The sequence below is a fragment of the Oncorhynchus mykiss genome, chromosome 27 (genome assembly GCF_057628025.1).
Source record: "Oncorhynchus mykiss isolate SJ-2025 chromosome 27, ASM5762802v1, whole genome shotgun sequence".
Classification (NCBI taxonomy): domain Eukaryota; kingdom Metazoa; phylum Chordata; class Actinopteri; order Salmoniformes; family Salmonidae; genus Oncorhynchus; species Oncorhynchus mykiss.
The window spans coordinates 24303521-24326027 of NC_143048.1; the positions used below are offsets into that span (position 1 = coordinate 24303521).

The 22507-nt window shown below is 41.0% G+C and overlaps 2 protein-coding genes across 8 annotated transcripts in view; both read right to left on the reverse strand.

The window, feature by feature from the left end:
* arhgap32a (Rho GTPase activating protein 32a) overlaps positions 1 to 10886 on the reverse strand; it is a 33602-nt gene extending 22716 nt beyond the window's left edge. Inside the window, exons 1-6 of one of the 4 annotated variants that reach the window (XM_090223612.1) lie at positions 10404 to 10796; positions 7828 to 7956; positions 2168 to 2281; positions 993 to 1092; positions 681 to 778; positions 282 to 366 (exon numbers count right to left, since the gene is read on the reverse strand). In XM_090223612.1, coding sequence (XP_090079738.1) covers positions 282 to 366; positions 681 to 778; positions 993 to 1092; positions 2168 to 2259 — 375 coding nt within the window. In that variant the 5' untranslated portion in view covers positions 2260 to 2281; positions 7828 to 7956; positions 10404 to 10796. Of the gene's footprint in view, positions 1 to 281; positions 367 to 680; positions 779 to 992; positions 1093 to 2167; positions 2282 to 7827; positions 7957 to 10403 lie in introns of all 4 variants that reach the window. The other 3 variants (XM_090223614.1, XM_021588040.3, XM_090223613.1) reach the window with 3 other exon arrangements.
* A 5055-nt stretch (positions 10887 to 15941) lies between these two features.
* Positions 15942 to 22507, reverse strand: part of igsf9ba (immunoglobulin superfamily, member 9Ba) — a 74027-nt gene continuing 67461 nt past the window's right edge. For all 4 annotated transcript variants that reach the window (XR_016492459.1, XR_016492458.1, XM_021588048.3 and 1 more), the window contains 2 exons: positions 21381 to 21511; positions 15942 to 21133 (listed from right to left, as the gene is read on the reverse strand). Coding sequence is in view for 2 of the 4 variants with exons in the window: in XM_021588048.3 (XP_021443723.1) it covers positions 20919 to 21133; positions 21381 to 21511 (346 nt within the window). In the remaining 2 variants the exon portion in view is untranslated. The remainder of the gene's footprint in view (positions 21134 to 21380; positions 21512 to 22507) is intronic.

The following is a 22507-nucleotide window of genomic DNA, read 5'->3' on the forward strand; positions in this document are numbered from 1 at the left end:
ACATAATGAATGAGATTATTTTTATTCCATCTGTATTTTTTCCAAATATGGGAAATTGGAGAGTGGAATGTGGGTCGGGCGAGGACAGGATGATCTAAAATAATTAGGACAGACTGCTCTCTTCCATTAAGGGAATGAGGTATTTTGTGGAACAATTCACCATGATGTCTACTGAGCTACACATGAAATTGAGTCAAAGACACAATTACCAAAATGCCAGCAACAAATAACTTCTGTTCTCCATAGAATGTATGTGTGTTCAGTTCCGGGCCGGGCCTCACCTGCACAGTGCCAAAGTCAACGGTCTCATAGTGGAAGTGGGCACATTCAGCCAGCCTGGGAAAATGACCTCTGGGGAACGTCAGCCTGAAATACAACAGCATCACCTCATCAGTATTCTACTGGCTGTTACACTGAGGAAGAAAGAGCTAAGAGGGAGAGGAGTGAGCATGAGAGAGAGAGCAGAGAGAAAGAGAGAAGGAGAGCAGAGGAAGAGGGCAGGGAAAGAGAGAAGGGGGAGATGGTAGTGTGAGAGTGAACCAGCAAAGACAGCAAGTTGACCAGTCAGTCTCTGCCAGGCCCCAGCCCATCCTTTTACTGCACTTTATTTTACTGCCCTGGTTTAGAGGCCCATTTTACAGCCCATAATAGACTGTTTCCGTGGGGACGGGAGCACCTACTTCTTCATGTTTTTGACCTTCATGCTGGCTGTGCTGACGCAGGAACGCAGGGTGGGCTCAGGCTCAACAGGAAGCTCTGTGACCTCATCACTCTGTACCTGCCAATCAACACATACAATACTCAACATTCCTGACATGTAAAACAATTACAAGACAGTCAGTACTTTACATTTGCTTGTTCAATAATACTTAAAAGAAACCCATACTAGCAGTATATATATATAAGACTACATAGTAGTAGAGTTCAAAGACTGCTATTCCAAGATTAGAGTGCTTGTATCAGACCTCAACTAGTGATTATAGACAGTGTACCATGTCAGTTGTGCTCTCTATTGGAGATTTCTCTGTTGGAGTAGTGCTCTTGTGTGGATCAGGCTGGGTCTCTTCTTTATCTGGTGTAATACACATGGCCCTACACAGGGAGAGGGAGGGAAGGACAGAGATAAACAGGTAGAGAAAGATGAAGAATCTGAATCCATAAATACATTACATTTGAAATACTTGAAATTAAAATAGAAACATTCCATAGCAGCCACCAGAGGGAGCCAGTGAGAGACCAATATATTTACATCATGTTTCTGGTGCTCAAATCATGACACTGCACCAGTGGCCCAGAAAACATAATGTACCCTGTGGTATTTACATCCTTGTTACTCTGGTGATAGCACATAACTGCACACGGTCTCAAATGGCTCCTGACCGGTACAGAAAGCTCCAGAGAGGAGTATAGCCTAGCCTACATACAGTAAACACATCATGGAGAAAGAACATACTTAGCCTGACAAAAGAAGCATCTCACACTTGGTAGGACCAAAACAAAGCTATAATGGCTTTTGTGTATGTTCGGGTAAGCAAAGCCTTTCCTTTGAGTAAGTCACAAATGCAATCCGCCCACAAGGGAGCGCCTCACAAAACCTGCAGCTGAAATCTGAGTCAGTGTGCTAGGCAGAGGGAGAAAAGTCCTTTCAGACCAACTTTTCTCAGGGACAATGAAGAAGAGTGGATGCCTTAGATTTGTCCTTCCTTCCAGGGCTCAGACACAGACTGAGTGATGCAGTGATACAGTCTCATAGACCACTGCTCCTGAGATCTGCTAAAAAGGACAAGAACACTGGCACTGATAGAATGAGCTCATCTCATCTGCTGGAGAGCTGTGATTAAATGAGAGGCATCCTATCACGGCCTGGTTGTTTTCCAGCATACTTACTGTAGATAGAGAAGAGATCATTTGTCTGTCATCGATATAATGTAGCCATCACTAATGTCTTTTAGAATTCCTCTCTGTCCATCACTTTTCCTCCCCGTCAATCTCTCACGTACACATAATACACACACATGCCTGTACAATCACTCAAGCACACACACATCCTCAACTGATCCTGTATACGTCTCCTTTACATTTCTGGGTGTGATATCTGCAGAGTCCTGGTCAGCTGACATAGCAGCAGTACGGTACAGTGCAGCGTGAGTGTGAGAGAGTAACTCACCCCTCAAGGACGTCACCACTTCCTGGTTCTCCCTGATGTCCTGAGCCAGCATTCCCGATCACCGCGGCAACCCCACAGCTAGCCTCCATCATACTGCCTTACTGAAGCAGTCGACTGACGAGATGGAGGAGAGAGAGAGATGGAGGAGAGAGGGGGAGAGGAGAGTCAACCTTAGCTGGGAAGCTGCCAGACATTAACCCACTCTTAGCTGCAGCTTGCGTTGTTCAGAATAATTTCACGCCTTTTAAAAGATTAATGGTTAATGTGTCTATGGTAAGACAGGCATTCAGTGAACAAGTAAATACACACTTCCTACACGTCAACTTGTTTAATTCAAAACAGGTCATTTTTAAACATTTATTTTTAAAACAGGTCATTTTTAAACATTTATTTTTAAAACAGGTCATTTTTAAACATTTATTTTTAAAACAGGTCATTTTTAAACATTTATTTTTAAAACAGGTCATTTTTTAACATTTATTTTTAAAACAGGTCATTTTTAAACATTTATTTTTAAAACAATCTGAAATCCATCCATACTGCAGGTGAAGTACTGGGACTTGAATGTGTGGCTGGGTTTGGAGTGGTCCTGAGAGGCAGAAACGAACCCTTCATGGTGAGTGTTGTTGGGAAGAGACCCCAGAAGGGATAACAAAAAGTACATACTGACCTCTTAAACATTACAGTTAGAGAACACCCATTTTCAAAACAATTAAAACAGGTCTAGGAGGAGCACTACATGGGAGCTTTGGGACTCTCCTTCCGCCAACATGTGTCTATGACTATGTTTGGCACCATCCTGAGAGGCAGAAACCAACCCCAACAGCATGGGAGTGTTGTGACAGCACCCATGAGGACATAGGTCTGGTGTCAAGGACTCTGAGCCATCATCCTTAATACAGCTCTTTATAGCCTGTCAACAAATAAAAGGAATGCTCTGACAGAGCGAAACAAACATAACACAGCCTTCTAATCTTTCCATAACTAGGCCTCAGGAAAAGGCAGTGCTGGGATCTGAGCTCCCATCTTAGATATTGGGCAAACACAGTGCAGTGGTAACCAACCAACCCTGGTCCTGGAGTGCTACAGTATGTGCATTGTGCACACAAAGTACATCAGTTGTACACCTCAGCACTAAAACTCCCCAGCCAATCAATACCGAGGTAGTAAAGCAGGAGTTTTCCTCTTGTCCAATCAGAAGCTGTAATGATGACCATAGAGATGTTTGTAAGGAGTAGTAGATAGATACATCAGGCCAGCCATTACAGTACAGGGTAGCAATTTCCCCAAGAGAGCAGGCAGAGGGAGGCAGCCCATTGGCCCGTAGCCACAGAGTGGTGCTCACTGCTGACAGAGTTCCACACACCCTCTGACTCAGCACAATGTGACCAGCCAGAGACACTGGCCAAACCAGACCCACTCCACACGCACAGATCTACTATATTCTACTGTACGCTCACCTCTCTCCAATGGCAGATGAAGCCTATCTATAGGAAATCCTATCAAACATTAATACAACAAATATTTGAGAGGATAGCATGACGACACAAAAAACAAGCAACGATTTATCTGAAGTCCCAAATGTGTCCTGAGTTTCTCCAGGGATAGGCTACATTACTTTGAAGATGAACAAAGTAACACACTAGTTTGTATGTACAGAATGTTTTTGCCATTCAGTATAGTCTGGCAATCTGTCAACCATCCGAATGTTTGTCCAGTAATGTTTTCAAAAGCACTGTAATATTTTCATTGCATTGCATTTATTCCATTATAAAATGCAACATGCCCAACTTTGATTGTTCAGAATGGAGAACGTTTCTTCTCAGATAAGGACATCCTGTGCAGGACATTGCTGTGTAGCAGACACTCTGCACCGCCTTATGGCAACATGACAAGGTACATCCATTCATTTAGGATATCGATAACATGGCATTGCAATTCAATTTAATGAGGCCAGATTTTTTTTGCCACGTTAACTTAACCCATACCAAATGTGAGGCATTGGTAATGTCTCAAATGGCACACTATGCCCTACATAGTGCATTTCTTTTGACCAGAGCCCTATGAGTCCTGATCAAAAAGTAGTGCGCTATATGGGGAATAGTCTGTAATTTGGGATATTATCTTTCCCCTGCTTATCTGTCAGTCATACCAGACTGGTCATAGTAAAACCATCATCCTGCAATGTACAGTGACGGTTGCTACAAGACATCCTGTTCACCACTTGAAGGAAGCTCTCCATGTCTGCTGCCTAGAGACAGAAACAGCTCTGATCTGGCTTTGACGACTCTGGCCTACATGGTACTCCAGGAAATCTAGGGCAGCCTACGCAATTCTGCATGCCGTTTATGAAACCTGTATTACAATTCATGGGCTGGAGTGAGGAATTGATGCCCACACATTATCTCTAAGAGAAGAATTTCATGACACGATCCTCTGAAGCTTCATATTAGGCACACTCACATGTTAACATAATGCATTTGCTACAGTGCTGTGCTGTATGCAAGTAGGCCAAAGGCTTTAAGAGATGTGGTGTAATATATCTAAGGGAGCCGCTGGGAAGAGAGAAATGACTGTTGTTTCACCTCATACTGTTATGTTGTTCAGTGTCTCTGGGGTCACTGAGCAGCCCCCACCCAGACAGCTGAGCTCACAGTACTGTATTCGTCAACAACATCTCCATGGGTTTTGATAGAGGCGCTCCCTAGTGTATGTTTCCATCTGGCTGTTGAGGGGAAAGTTTTGCACTCTCATTCGGAGCTCTGGAATGCGGTCATAAAGTTAGACGCAGTGGAGGCCCGGGGTTGCTATGGTAACCTGCCGGTTGTGAGCTGCTCCTCTTCTCGACTGATGAGGTAGCCGGAAGAGGAAATGAAACTATGTACTATGAACACAATACCGTATACAGTACAGAGGTGATTGTGTTTATGGGCTTAAAAACCTGATTAATGCTATTCCTCTCGGGGAGGAGAATCATACGATTCTATAATCTGATTTACATCTACTACAGTGGGGATTCATTATGTTTCATCTCATGATGAATTTCATAGCTGTATAAATCATTCTTTGTCCCATTCCAGACACACACAATGAGGATTAGAAATATAGTATAAAGGTCATAGACGATACTCTGTCCAGAAATACAGGCAGCTGCAGTAGACGAAAATAAACTGAAATTCATTTATTTTACACACAGTTTCTTACCATTGAGAAAAGTCATTCAACAAAGGACCGACCGTAAGCCTGTTTGCCTGTTGTTCAAATTGAATCAGTTAGGTATGTGAGAGGAATTGTTTAAGCTTAGCTGACATAGGTTTGGTGCTGGTAGTAACGTTTAAACGCCCACACCTGTAGAAATACACTTTTTCGAGCAGAAAGACGATGGCCAGAGCTTACCCATGATACAGCACAGCGATTTACGTCAATGAGACATCGTTTTAGTCAAAGTATGATATACAGTATTTGGGCTTGAAGTGACAAATCCGAACTGCCCACTTCACGCAAATCCGTGAGAATGTGGTGTCTTTTCCTATCAAGTTAAGTTTTATTAGTCATATGTACGGGATACACATGGTATACACAGTCCAATGAAATGCTTACTTTCAGGTTGCTTCTCGACAATAAGAAATAAGAAATGCAGTGTCTGTTCCTATGATATGACAAACTCTATTCAGCCTATGTTTCGTTTCATGGCTGGGTTTTATTTGAATTTTACCACCCACCATGTTTATTAATCAGAAACTGCTCTATACCTCTTCGTGACTGAGATGAGCCAAACAGCCTTGTGTCTTCTTGGCTGCCTGAGCCATGGAGCAAATTAAAATACGGGGTGCAAACGTGTGTTTCAGCACCTCCACTTTCTTCTACCTGAAAATTATCATAATCCATTGGATGTCAATTTTCAAAACATATTTTGATAGTCTGTATTAAAAAATATATGACCATTTTATAAATTCTAAAATGACATAATATGGTAGCCCCCCCCCCATCGCCCCAAGTTTTGCTTCACTACACGCTCCACTGCTTTTGATTCGTTTGCTACACCCTCATTTCACTTCCCGGTGAGAACAATGAGCACGGGCTGACTTGGCTTTGCTGTACTGCAGCCGAAGGTTACACAATGTCCATTAACATGTAGAAAATCTCATATCAGTAGTCATCATCTACTACCGGAGCTTTATCTTATTCTCTCAAACTATTTTGATGGCGGATTCGCGGCCACAATTTATGGAAGATACCAAAACTTTGGAAATAACGAAGTTAAAGATGCTGGCAGAGTTACTCCACCTCAAGAATTCCATTTGGTGAAAGGCTTGGCACACGCATACTCAGTCTGACTGGCTCTCGTTCGGGTAAGTGCACTCAGGCTATCTGGAAGGCCAAAGTTAGTTACTTAAAAGAGCAGTTCTCTCTCTGGGTCTAGCCCCAAGAAGTTATGGAAAACAGTTAAAGACCTGGAGAATATACCCTCCTCCTCACAGCTGCCCATGTTCCTTAATGTTGATGGTGTGGTTGTTACTAACAAGGAGCACATTGCTGAGCTTTTTAAATCACCACTTCATTAAGTCAGGATTCCTATTTGACTCAGCCATGCCTCCTTGCCCGTCCAACATTTCCTCATCTCCCACCACTTTTAATATGACTAGCCCCGATGCTCCTCCCTCTTTTTCCCCTGCCTTGCTACAAAGTTTCTCCCTGCAGGCAGTCACTGAGTCTGAGGTCCTAAAGGAGCTTCTTAAACTTGACCCCAAAAAAACATCTGGGTCAGATGGTTTAGATCCTTTAAGGTTGCAGGCCCTATCATTGCCAAGCCATTCTCTCCTCTCTGGGGAGGTTCCCATCGCATCCTTTAATTAAAGGGGGAGATCAAGCTGATCCTAACAATTTCTATTTTGCCCTGTTTATCAAAAGTGTTGGAAAAACTTGTAAAAAATCAGCCCTTGATTCTAAGCAATGTTGTGTGTGCTGCTATTTTTATGGACTTGGCAAAAGCTTTTGATATGGTAGACCGTTCCATTCTTGTGGGCCGGCTAAGGAGTATTGGTGTCTCTGAGGGGTCTTCAGCCTGGTTTGTTAACTACCTCTCTCAAAGAAGGCAGTGTATAAAGTCAGAATATCTGCTGTCTCAGTCAGTGCCTGTCACCAAGGTACACCAATTTTTCATCAACATAGCTCAGGCAGTAGGAAGCTCTCTCATCCATTTATATGAAGATGATACAGTGTTATACTCAGCTGGCCCCTCCCCGGATGTTGTGTTAAACTCTCTACAACAAAGCTTTCTTAGTGTCCAACAAGCTTTCTTTGCCCTTAACCCTGTTCTGGACACCTCCAAAACAAAGGTCATGTGGTTTGGTAAGAAGAATGCCCCTCTCCCCACAGTTGTGATTACTATCTCTGAGGGTTTAGAGCTTGAGGTATTCACCTCATACAAGTACTTGAGAGTATGGCTAGACGGTACACTGTCCTTCTCTCAGCACATATCAAAGCTGCAGGCTAAGGTTAAATCTAGACTTGGTTTCCTCTATCGTAATCACTCCTCTTTCACCCCAGCTGCCAAACTAACCCTGCTTCAGATGACCATTCTACACATGCTAGATTACGGAGACGTAATTTATACATCGGCAGGTAAGGGTGCTCTCAAGCGGCTAGATGTACTTTACCATTCGGCCATCAGATTTGCCACCAATGCTCCTTATAGGACACATCACTGCACTCTATACCCCTCCGTAAACTGGTCATCCCTGGGTTGCTCCTCTTTTCAGTTCGCTGCAGCTAGCGACTGGAACGAGCTGCAAAAAAAACATTCAAACTGGATAGTTATCTCCATCTCTTCATTCAAAGAGTCAATCATGGATACTCTTACTGACAGTTGTGGCTGCTTAGCATAACATATTGTTCTCTCTACCTTCATGCCTTTGTCTGTGCCCAATAATGTTTGTACCATGTTTTGTGCTGCCACCATGCTGTGCTGTCACATGTTGCTGCCATGCTATGTTGTTGTCTTTAGGTCCCTCTTTATGTGTGTTGTCGTGATGTGTGTTTTGTCCTATATTTTTTTATCCCAGCCCCCGTCCCCGCAGCAGGCCTTTTGAAAAGCCGTTCTTGTACATAAGAATTTGTTCTTAACTGACTTACCTAGTTAAATAAAGGTTAAATAAAATAAATATAATAAGACAGGCCAGTGGTTTCCAGCTAGCTACGGTTAGCATGCTAGCTAGCTACACTGACAGCTGTCAGTCCCTTATTTGTTGATGTTTATCAACTCCATGTGGAGATTTCCATACCCAATTAGCGAATATGTACAAGTAGCCTTCTCCATTCTTTGGGGGTGGAACCTAAAAGTGCATTTCCTCTCTAGGACAGGAAATGACATCTAAATAGCGGTGGAAACTTCCTCTGGGGGGTCCTTTAATATAACTCCCAATACCTCTGCCCTTTTCGAATGAGCCTGCCTGTGGATAGGCTTATCTTCAATATTGTTTTACTCATGAGAGATACAACCGTTTTGCAATTATGATAGCACAGCTAAAAACTGTTGTGTGGATTAAAGAAGCAATAGAACTGGCTTTCATTAGACTTGTTGAGTATCTGGAGCATCAGCATTTGTGGGTTTGATTACAGGCTCAAAATGGCCAGAAACAATCAACTTTCTTCTGAAACTTGTCAGTCTATTCTTGTACTGGGAAATGATGGCTATTCCATGTGAGAATCTGCCAAGAAACTGAAGATCTCGTACAATGCGCCCTTCACAGAGCAGCACAAACTGGCCCTAACCAGAATAGAAAGAAGAGTGGGATGCCCCGGTGCACAACTGAGCAAGAGGACAAGTACATTAGAGTGTCTAGTTTTGAGAAACAAACGTCTCACAAGTCCTCAACTGGCAGCTTCATTAAATAGTACCCGCAAAACACCAGTCTCAACGTCAACAGTGAAGAGGCGACTCCGGGATGCTGGCCTTCAAAGAGGCCTTGAAAGACATCCACAGCTACACCTCCAAGTGACTCAAATGATGTCAATTATCAGAAGCTTCTAAAGCCATGACATAATTTTCTGGTATTTTCCAAGCTGTTTAAAGGCAGTCAACTTAGTGTATGTAAACTTCTGACCCACTGGAATTGTGATACAGTGAATTTTAAGTTCAATAATCTGTCTGTAAACAAAGTAGATGTCCTAACCGACTTGCCAAAACTATAGTTTGTTAACAAGAAATTTGTGGAGTGGTTGAAAAACAAGTTTTAATGACACTTGACTTTAACTTCCGACTTCAACTGTAAATACAATACCCAACATCTGATTTGGACCAAACTTTTTTCTAACAATGGGTTAAACCTGAGGAATCCAAAGGAATGGTCAAAAGCCACACACGGACCCCCCACCAATCATACCCCAACAACGTTATAGTATCAGTTCTCTGTGTCTGACAAGTAGTATGGAGCTGCGGCTTGGAGTATTGTTTCTTCATCCTATGCAATGTATTCCCAGTGAAATTGGTGATGTTTTTTTCTCCTGTTCAGAGAAATTAGTCATCGAATCTGTTAGGTTTATGTCTCATCCCACATCCTGATATTACCAGGTTCTGACAACTAGATGAAAGCTTTCACCACCTTGTGAAGTTCATAACTTATTTCATCCGTAGTCTAATTATCTGCATGGTTTCCCGAGTTGTAGAGTGAGGACCACACCAATTTAACGTGACTCCAAGTTTACTTCGATATGATGGTTATTATATCAATATCTCCGCATAAAGGCATTTCCACCACAATTTTTCACATAATACATTTACAGTCTGAGATGGTGGGTGTCATGGCTTGCTGAAATGACATGGAACAACTGTATTTATAATTACATGACAATATTTTAGGTTGACTATAATTACATTACACAACTGATGATACATCACATGGCTCACTTTTATTTTCCTGCATAAGTAAAAACAGAAAATGCATCACCTATGCCATTCATTACAATTATACTTTTTTTTTATTTCTCCCTAACCAAGATGGCTGCCATTTTCGCCCCATTATGAAACTTTGAGGGTTTATAACCCCTCTAGTATTTTAATATGATCTCTATGTAGTTAACATGTTATTACATACAACATGTATCTCATAACCTTCAAAAGCCACAACATTTATTCACACCTTAACTTTCTCACTCACCTAAAACCAATACACAGCACAACACAAGTAGCCTATGACGACGATAGTAACACTTTGAGATGGTCTTTTAAACATACCTGTAACCGTAGGACAAACCACCACGCGTCTCCTCTATCTTCTCCGAGTCGCAGTGTGCCGCGCAATTCACCACTGTTGAGGGTTTCGAAAGCAATGACTTTGATTTTTCAGCATCGCACTACGAAGCCCAGTTCGCACTGCTTGAGTAAAAATGTGTAAAAAGTCAGGGATTCGTCGATGAACATGTCCTATAAAAGAGACCATCGCACTAAAACCGTAGACCCCTATGCTCTGCACCCGACGCTGTGAGCGCGCAAAACCAGGCTGGGCGCGTACTCGCAGGCAAATTCAATGATTCCTTAAATTATTCTAATCCTAGTGCCCTCAACTGTCCTAGTAGGCCTACATCAGAGATCAGGTTTCAATCGCTCTTCCACTCCTAACAAAGAAACAAAAGTACGTGTACTATGTTGTGGGTGATTTATTAGAAGAAAGATATTTGCTATTGGCAAACAAAAAGCAGCCTTGTCAACTATTTAATCAGTGGATTTCAGTATATAGGTTATGTTCACACACTAGCACCCATGTTGCAACCTGTACTCAGGAGTAGACGTAATATAGTAAGGATAAATCCGGGACACTCCAATTGGTATGATATGTTAAGTATGGTATGTATTAATTTGTGGATGTCTATCATCCATTTCGTATGATATGTTACAGATAACAATGTGTATGATACTGTATGTTACAAATAACAATTTGTACAATATGAGGGCAAAACTAAAAGCGCAAACCATTTAACTATGGCAAGGTCACTGGGAATATGACCGAATACAAACAGTGTAAGGCAATCGAACAGGCAAAACGTCAGGTTAGAGACAAAGTGGAGTCACAATTCCAAGGCTCAGACACAAGACGTATGTGGCATGGTCTACAGACAATCACTACAAAGGGAAAACCAGCCACGTCGCGGACACCGACATCTTGCTTCCGGACAAGCTAAACACCTTCTTCCCCCGCTTTGAGGATAACACAGTGCCACCGACGCGGGTCGCTACCAAGGACTGTGGGCTCTCCTTCTCCATAGCCAACATGAGTAAGACAGTTAACCATGTTAACTCTCGCAAGGCTGCCGGCCCACGTCCTCAGAGCATGCGCAGAGCAGCTGGCTGGAGTGTTTAAGGACATATTCAATCTTTCCCTATCCCAGTCTGCTGTCCCCACATGCTTCAATATGTCCATCAATGTTCCTATACCCAAGAAAGCAAAGGTAACTAAACTAAATGACTATCACTTCTGTCATCATGAAGTGCTTTTAGAGACTAGTCAAGGATCATATCACCTCTACCTTACCTGACACCCGAGACCCACTTCAACTTGCTTACCACCCCAATAGGAATACCTATGTGAGAATGCTGTTCATCGACTACAGCTCGGCATTCAACACCATGATACCCTCCAAGCTCGTCATCAAGCTCGAGACCCTGGGTCTCGACCCCGCCCTGTGCAACTGGGTACTGGACTTCCTGACGGGCCGCCCCCAGGTGGTGAGGGTAGGCAACAACATCTCCACCCTGCTGATCCTCCACACTGGGGCCCCACAAGGGTGCGTTCTGAGCCCTCTCCTGTACTCCCTGTTCACCCACGACTGCGTGGCCACGCACGCCTCCAACTCAATCATCAAGTTTGCAGACGACACAACAGTAGTTGGCTTGATCACCAACAACGACGAGACAGCCTACAGGGAGGAGGTGAGGGCCCTCGGAGTGTGGTGTCAGGAAAATAACCTCACACTCAACGTCAACAAAACTAAGGAGATGATTGTGGACTTCAGGAAACAGCAGAGGGAACACCCCCCTATCCACATCGATGGAACAGTAGTGGAGAGGGTAGCAAGTTTTAAGTTCCTCGGCATACACATCACAGACAAACTGAATTGGTCCACTCACACAGACAGCATCGTGAAGAAGGCGCAGCAGCGCCTCTTCAACCTCAGGAGGCTGAAGAAATTTGGTTTGTCACCAAAAGCACTCACAAACTTCTACAGATGCACAATCGAGAGCATCCTGGCGGGCTGTATCACCGCCTGGTACGGCAACTGCTCCGCCCACAACCGTAAGTCTCTCCAGAGGGTAGTGAGGTCTGCACAACGCATCACCGGGGGCAAACTACCTGCCCTCCAGGACACCTACACCACCCGATGTTACAGGAAGGCCATAAAGATCATCAAGGACATCAACCACCCGAGCCACTGCCTGTTCACCCCGCTATCATCCAGAAGGCGAGGTCAGTACAGGTGCATCAAAGCTGGGACCGAGAGACTGAAAAACAGCTTCTATCTCAAGGCCATCAGACTGTTAAACAGCCACCACTAACATTGAGTGGCTGCTGCCAACACACTGACACTGACACTGACTCAACTCCAGCCACTTTAATAATGGGAATTGATGGGAAATTATGTGAATATATCACTAGCCACTTTAAACAATGCTACCTTATATAATGTTACTTACCCTACATTATTCATCTCATATGCATACGTATATACTGTACTCTATATCATCGACTGCATCCTTATGTAATACATGTATCACTAGCCACTTTAACTATGCCACTTTGTTTACATACTCACCTCATGTATATACTGTACTCGATACCATCTACTGTATCTTGCCTATGCCGCTCTGTACCATCACTCATTCATATATCCTTATGTACATATTCTTTATCCCCTTACACTGTGTATAAGACAGTAGGTTTGGTATTGTTAGTTAGATTACTTGTTGGTTATTACTGCATTGTCGGAACTAGAAGCACAAGCATTTCGCAACACTCGCATTAACATCTGCTAACCATGTGTGTGTGACAAATAAAATTTGATTTGATTTGATGTGAATTTGATTTAGATCTGACGATGCAATCACCATTGCACTGCACACTGCCCTATCCCATCTGGACAAGAGGAATACCTATGTAAGAATGCTGTTCATTGACTATAGTTCAGCATTCAACACCATAGTACCCTCCAAACTCATCATTAAGCTTGGGTCCCTGGGTCTGAACTCCGCCCTGTGCAACTTGGTCCTGGACTTCCTGATGGGCCACCCCCAGGTGGTGAAGGTAGGAAACAACACCTCCACGTCGCTGATCCTCAACACAGGAGAACCACAATGGTGCGTGCTCAGCCCTCTCCTGTACTCCTTGTTCACCCATGACTACATGGCCACTCATGCCTCCAACTCAATCATCAAGTTTGCAGACAACACAACAGTAGTAGAACTGATTACCAACAATGATGAGACAGCCTACAGGGAGGAGGTGAGGGCTCTGGGAGTGTGGTGCCAGGAAAATAACCTCTCAGTCAACGTCAACAAAACAAAGGAGCTGATTAGGGATTTCAGGTAACAGCAGAGGGAGCTCCCCCCTACCCACATCGACGGGACCGCAGTGGAGAAGGTGGAAAGCTTCAAGTTCCTACCATTGTTGTGAAATTGTTAGATATTACTTGTTAGATGTTACTGCACTGTTGGAGCTAGAAACACAAGCGTTTCGCTACACCCACAATAACATCTGCTAAACACGTCTATGTCACCAATACAATTTGATTTGATTTATTAAAATGTGCAATTATATGATATGTTACGAATTCCAATTTGGCATGTCTAACGTTGGCTAGGTGGATAATGCTAACATTAGCTAGGTGGCTAAAGTTAGCTAGGTTAGGGGTTAGGGTTAGGAATTTGGTTAAAGGGTCAAGGTTAGGGGTTAGGGGAAGGGTTAATTAGCATGTTAAGTAGCTGAAAAGTAGCTAAAAAGTAGTAAGTAGTTTCTAATTAGCAAAAAATTTCCATGATGATATTCAAACATGGAACCTTTTTGTTGCTAGACGTTCACGTTATACGCCTACCCATCCACCCCATTCACTCTACTTTTGTTTTTGCCTTACAATTAAGTAACCATCTGTCTCATGTAACCATACCAAACATACCTAATAATACTAATTTGGCATCACTGATTTACTCTGTCTACTCTGAGACCAGGCTGCATAAACACAAACACATATCTGTTCTACTACATGCCACTACCCACTTCATATTAGTAAATACAGTCCATTTTTACTATGCATACTAGCTTTTTTTTTCTATTCTTGCTATTTCTGACTTGACTCTTTTATTGTTGTTATTGACATTGATGAATGTACTGCGTTGTTGAGGGAGCTAGCACATAAGCATTTCATTGCACCTTTTATACCTGCTGTAAAGTGTGAATGTGACGAATAACATTTGATATGAATTGTATTTGTTTTATGACATTGATAATTTGACAGGACAAATAACCTATCAATGTGCTGATTTCAGTATGAATAAACTACATGTACTGTATATGAACTTGTCAGTGATCAGTGATGTCTATAAGCTCAGTATATAATTCATTTACAAACATAAATTCTCAATTTACCTGGTAAAATAAGATAAACAACACACTCAACACAGATTATATACTAATGACATCATCTGTGTGTACCTACTATCAACAATAAGGCCTAAGAGACCAAACGTCTTTTACCTGAGGCACTTGACTTGTATGTTTACGCTACACTAAGTAGACAAAAAGTTCAAAAGACCTGCTCTTTCCATCACATAGACTGACCAGGTGAAAGCTATGATCCATTATTGATGTAACCTTTTAAATCCACTTCAATCTGTGTAGATGATGGTCAAAGGATTGTAAAGCCTTAAGACTATTGAGACATGGATTGTGTATGCGTGCCATTCAGAGGGTGAATGCAAGAAGAAAAACATGTAAGTTCCTTTGAACAGGGTATGGTAGTAGGTGCCCGATGTTGCTGGGTTTTTCATGCTCAACAGTTTCCCGTGTGCATCAAGAATGGTCCACCACCCAAAGGACATCCAGCCAACATGGTTTCAACATGGGCCAGCATCCCTGTGGAACGCTTTCGACACCTTGTAGAGTCCATGCAGATTAATTAAGGCAAACAAAACTCAATATTAGGAAGGTGTTTCTAATGTTTGGTATACTCAGCGTATATGCAGACAGAAAGGGATTTGTTTTTGCCAAGCCAGAGAGGAATTTGAACATGAGTGCAAAGGCCAATGTGTTGTGATGACATACCTCATTCCCAGTTTAGTCATTGGGTGGTGGAGTTATCTTAACACTAGACTCATGACTGATGTGCCAGGTTTCACATTGTAGTTGAACACGACTTTATTGTTATATACTGTAAGTGGAAAGAATCCCTCTTAGCAATTTGTGGAAGTGATTTCAACTTAACATCAACTTAATTTCATATATGCCTACAGTACTTTGTATGGTCAGACTTTTCTATAACCCACTATATACCAATTGTATGAACTGTATGAATCTGACTAGATAGCTTTACGATAATATATAGAAGTACTCTAAATAAATACTTTTCCAGACCCGATTAAATTATCTAGCCCCCAATCATGGTGTCTGGCTCGCAATGCAACACTCACACCTTGTGTCAAGTAGTTGAAACTACACCTCTACAGTTCAGACAGAAGTTCCATTTTAGTTTGTTGATAGAAAAATAACACAAGCACATACATAAGCAGGTTTTAGATTTTTATTATATCAAAATACAAAAATTGAAGAGGAAAATATTACATTGGACTAAGCGTTGGAAATTGACACATGATGGACATGAACGCAACGCTGCTTTCCACTTATTATTGGCATGCCGTGGATCATCATAGAACATGCTGTATGTCTACGTCAAACCGCTCATGAGCCAATGATACAACAAATTTGCCAATGCCTTTTTTAATAAACGTATGCCACTTTGTCTTGAGCCTATGCCACAGGTCATAAGCCTTTGTCACCTATTCTCTAGAAGCCACTGGTGGTATTAAGCCAGTGCGTTTATGCTTTTTCTTCAGGGTTTAGCTTGAAGAAGAAGTTCCATGGCAGTTGAACATGAAGTGAGCAACACATGATCCCAGACAATACTGAATTCCCTGGACAACAGTGGCAAAAGAGAAAATCAACACAGACTAGTATTTTACATAAGGCTTTGGTACAGCACCATACAGTAGATGAGTTAATTGCTCACATAAAAGTTAAGTGTAAAATAATTCCTGATGTCAATCAAACATAACTGAATGATGAAGCTCCAAATGATCCGCAGGTTATCATTGTAAAATAGACAAAAAGTCAAATATGTTTCATGTTTTTGCTTTGGAATATTTACATATGAACAGTCTGATATAGATCAATTGTTTCAGTTGAAAAAGGCATATTGAAACAGATTATGCACAGAAGATGTCAACATAAAATATAGAATGTAAACGTGATGTACAGCACACGCACATGCCTCAATGGATGAAAATATGCTATGACATGACTACATATTCTTCCTTTAAGCACTACTGGCTTGAGGATGAGGAGCATTAGTTAAAACAGTCAAAGATGTAGCACTTATTGTACAGTAATAATACATTCTATTTCCTCAGTGCTGGTACACATGGAAAAACAGAGAACATAGAAAATACTACATATTCCATTTTCTGTCTGATCACAACCAGGTTGAAAGTTTATGACTGATTTCTGAATAGGCTCTTTTGTATTCTCTCTACATGCAAGATAAATATAGTTAAATCAAATTTGCTCTAAGTATAATCATACCAGCTCCTACTTATGCACTAAAAGCCTTTAAGCAGAAAAACACAAAATTAAAGTTGATCTAAGAGTACAGGATCTTAATTTGATCGCCCTGTTGCAGGAGAACTTTCCTGCAATGCATGATATTTCACACTTGTAGTGTATTTGAGGTTTAAAAAGGCTTCTGAAGTTTGTAATTTCCACTTTGACATTTCAGTCTTGATTTTCCCTTAAGAAAAATATATCAGCCCCTACAAAAACGTCCATTAATTATAATCACTATAATAATTCACATTTTCTTTTGCTGCAGGTTTATTTTCCTGCTGTAGCAAATTGGCTCAAATTAAGATCCTACATCTGTACCTCCAAAGCAGCCCTCTTACATACTGTATGTATTTTTGTTGTTGAAAAAGCAAGAGAGCCCGGAAGACTACATACATTAGTAAAAGTCTATATGAAGAATGTGTCAGCAATACCTTTACCAAAACATACGAGAAGAATCAGCTTAAATACAAACGCTGTTTGATGAATACTCTTATTGGCTATACTGTACAATACTGTCCCCCAATAGGAGACTTTGTGAAACCAGTGGAGAGAAATCACATAAGAAGGTTATGCCCCTGCAGTTGTGTGCTTGAAAACAGTGCTGTCCATTAAAAATAGTTTTGACCTGTAGGAAGTGTGTAGTGTAGAACGACCTTCTCATGCCCTGACCATGGGCTCAGATTCCCTCCCCTGTCTGCTGTTACATATTTAATACTGATCAAAAGTACTGATAAATAACTTCACATCAAGTAGGTTTCCCCATCTAATCTGGGTATTATACCTCCCCTTCAACACAAGTAAAACACTCTGGAGAGGGTACCCTGGAAGCACAGACAGAGGCTGGAACAGAGACGGAAACTAACTATTGTTCCATTGCTACATTATTCTAAGTCTCTTTGATTTATTTTTTGAATGTTACCACACTATCTATTGCCACTATCTGATTCCACAATCAATACAATTTGCTCATTGCCAATCACACTAGTTTATTAATAGGACTTACAACGATGGAACTAGTTGAGTTGGTAAAACACAGAGGACTTCAAGAGAATAGGGCTCTGATCTACAGCACCACAGAGTTAAACATAGCACCAAGTCATAATGTTGAAAGCAACTACGTCCTAGTAGCACGTACGTCATCTCTAGCTAATGTAAACACGACTTCAGTTGCAGCACATACAGTACCCCATAACTATTAGATTGTTTGTGGCTCTCTTTTGTTTCTTTGTTACTTTGGACATCTGGAGGCAAGTGATCATGAGTGAATCTACCGGTGTGCTTGTGAAGAAAAAAAAATCTGTTTCAGATAAGGTTTAGTCTAGCAACGACACGTTGATGCTTTTCAAATTGGTATTCATTCACATACTATACAACAGAAGAAATACTACTGAACTTGTGCAGCCAACAGGCCCACATGACAATAAAACATTTGTTCTGTGCTAACATTTACTTTTTCATAAACGTAAAATAATGTCTCCGAAAACATGACAAACGAAGCACCTTAAGATGTTTGATAAATATTGTCCACTTAAAGCCTCAAAGCAAATACTTTCATCACATCTAATATTAACTTGCTTTAAATCTGTCTCTCTATTTTTATCCTCAAGCATTTTGAACAAAAAAATCTTTCTGTTTCATCTTCCCAAATACAGTACACACCATGTATACATTATGAATATAGATTTTCCCCGTATCTTACATATAACCAGTTCTTGGAATATGCACGTTGATGTATCAATTTCAAATAACTTCATTCCTCAAAATTGTCACTATCTCACCAATTTAAAAAAAAAATATGTTGGAAAGTGAGTGAAGAGGGCAGATAAAGTTGATGTTTTGATCACTGATTTATATTCTATAGCAAGCAGAGAGGGGTTCAATTAACATACATTCAAAGAGTTCTTATGTCTAGTTCCACTCCTGAATTGCTATCAGTAGAGATAAAAGTGACTCCAAATCAGACAACTGGTTTAAAATGTCAATGTCTTCCAGTGATTCATCTTGTAAGTGTGTAAGTGTAAAGCTCTCTAATAGGTCTAGTCTACAGGGTGAGAAGAAAATGATAACATTAACCATCAGTGTAAAGGAAAGAATTCAACCAAGAGTGGTTGAACCCATCCTTGGTTAACCAGATAACCTTGTGTGATAAATCAAATCAAACTATTGTGCCAACTAGCCAATTAAACCTAAACTTAATACCACCACATGCGACAGGTCATCCGTTGTACTATGACATCAGGACAGTCACTTCCTGTACAGCAAAACATACATTCATTATCGGTTAGTGTTAAAATGAATAAACATACAGAGAAATAGCTAGCAGGTAATATTATACCGTTGCTAGAGATAAACAGTTGAGAGTCGAGACAGCCACCCCACCTTTTGAGTTTAGTTAATCTAAGCCAAATGTTGTCACTTGTCATCTAACAAGCCCACTTGTTAAAATCACCTAATAAACAGCAATCAGTTCTTTCAATACAGTATTCAGTATTACAGCTGTTTTGAAATATGAACATCAGTGGCAAGTTTCACTTTCTGCATAATAACTACTTCTGTACCTTTTACATTTAAATGTTGATTAAATTGTGATCTTTTTTTAAATATCTATGTTATAGCATTACCACAATTTTAAACCTGAAATTATTAACACGGTCATCATCATCACTAATTGTTATTATAGGTCTGTTCTATTAGTAGAATATACACAGTCAAGATTAAAAAAAGAATCAGAGTAATACACCTTCAGTGCCCCTTACTCACAGCTAGGTGTCCTTGGCAGAAAAAGTAGAGTCAGTCCACAGGTCAGACTGGAGCTTATAATGAGTCCCAACAGAGAGAGAGAATGCGTGAAGGTGAAGGAAAAGGCAGTTAATTCACTTTTCAAAAACAAGAGAGAAAAGGCGAACAAGGCACCTAGAGATGTGCCATACTCCACAATAGACTGGAGGTTTCCTCCATATTAATGAAAAACACTGTATACACATTTATCACATTTTCTCACCCCTTTTCTGTCCTCACCCTATCAAGTGTACATTTGGCCTCTTGAACACAAAGTTACTGTATGTCTTAGCAAGAAGAACATGGGCTCACCTTTACTGGATTTGATCACATGGTTAAATGCAAGAGAGTGAGGACATGTCTTTTAGTGATTTGAAATATACCAATATCATACCACATACCATTGTATTGGATTATATTCTTTTGGGATTAAGCAAAATATGCAGATTGGGCTCGATATTAAAAGCGGATGAAAATCAGACTTCAGGCCACAGCATCCAATTCATGTGTGAAGTGAATGATATTATATACCATTTCTTTCATACATTTCATTTGAAAAATAATGTAAAATACATATAGTCCAATAGAATTACAGCAATTCTGCACTTACTCTGAGGTATATTTTGCAATAAGTACCCTGTGTTAGATACTGACACTATTTGAATTGTAGGAAAGGTAGGCTGAGGTCCTTGTCTAGGGAACACACCAGGTTTAGTCCACTGTGTCACTGTAACACCTCAGATAGACTCCTCCATGACCAGGGACTTTTAAGGTGTTGTGAATTCTTTAGATCAATGCATTTTACTACAATAGGAGATATTGTCCCCCTTTTCATTATTTGATGTATTTACATTACAGATGTTTTATCTGGTGACCCTAACAACATTATCCTCAGGGAGACACGGAAAACATCTTTATTTTGTCTCTAAATGATTTGGAAAACGCTAGAGACAGGTTACCCACTGCCAAAAGCTGAATGGAATTAATCACATGATTATCATAATTTCTGTATGGGAGTTATAGAGAGATCTAGGTTGGCGGGTCAATGTAGTTGCCTCCCATGGCTTGATCTGTCTGTGAGTGACAGTAGTGGACATACTGGTCAGTGGTCAGTGGGGAGTCCTGTAGTTGGGCCCGTCTGAGTCTGTACTGGCCAGGATGGCCGCCTGGTCCTCCTCAGAGCGTCTGCTGCGGTGTAGGAAGGAGGTTAAAAAGAGATATGGGTTCTTCCTGTTCTGCCTTTTCCTCTTCCTGTGGAGGTAGAGATCTTCTCTGTGAGCCGGGGTAGTCTGGGATTGCTGCTGGGTCTGAGAGGGAGACACACCTAGGGATGGAGATGCAGTGTTATTGAGGAAACAACATTGAGGCATTTAGTATGGTCCCAGACTCGTCTAAGTGTTGTAAAGCTAACAACTATGGTCGTTACATAGACATGATAACGATAGGATTTGGCTTTACATCACAAACACATTTGAGACCAGGCTACAAGGAACTCATTAAATGCTGTTGTTTTTTGTTCTTCTAACAGTTGTGTGGCTGCCTGTGGCATATTCTTTAGTTCAGAGACTGACCTGTTCTTCTCCTGGAAGTGGAGTTGTTATTGGTGTTGGCAGCCACTCTCTTGGCTTTAGTAATACAGTGGTGTAGCAGTGACTGTAAGCTCTCAGACCCAGCAGGATCACTAGACGCACCTAGAGGTTCCCTAGAAAGAGGAGGAGACAGGCACAATGCACATGCTTTACATTAACTCACCACCGGGGGGCGCTATCCTCTCAGTGATAAGTTAGATGGGGAGTCAGGAGGACATTGATTCCGAAAGGCTCTGTAATATTGAACCATAAATAAACTGATGATTTGGTGAGAAATTCATTGGCTTCAGATTGTGAGGAATCAATAAGATACTATAGGATGAACAGGGTTAATTCTCAAAAAAATTATGAAGGAATATGTCAATATTTTGTCACTTTCAGATACCCATAAAATGAAAATAATCTCTATACTGTATTTGTAATAACACTTTTCAGAAGAAAGGCTCCAGTTTTTATAGTTACTGAGTTGCTCATCTTTCTCTACAGTGAGAATCTACATTTTTTTTGTTGAGTGGGGCAACAAAGAGGATTCTCCTCTTTTGATAGCTCTATGTGGATTATTTTCATTTTATGAGTGACATATCATTCAAACTCTGCCTAATACTGAACATATTTTTAAGGGTTAAAGATGAGCAGTCTCTATCATTGGCTCATTTTAAATCCATGTCAAATTGAGGCAAGTTGATGAGCCTTAAACAGAAAGGTATCTGTTTTTAAATATACTTTTACCTCATAATGAATACATTTGTTTTGCAGTCCATCATAGAAAGATGCAAATAATGATACTAAGACCCAAAAATAATCTCATCAACACCAAACATTTACGTTCAGGTTCATGAGATTTATGTTTGTTGCCATTAAATTACTTATTAATACACCAGCTTCAAAACCTGACTCGACGATACGTAAAGACAAGTGATTCTACCAAAACATATTGCTTCAAAAGGCATACTGTAGGAACACAAAGCTTTAGAGGTGGTGTCCTTCATAGTGCCACTGTAGAGAGAGAGATTGAGAGCCCTTAGCAGAAAAGGGAGACAAATATGAGAATTAAAGCATTCCTCGTTAGATAAATACAGCAGTATTTTCATAATCACAAATACTGTGTG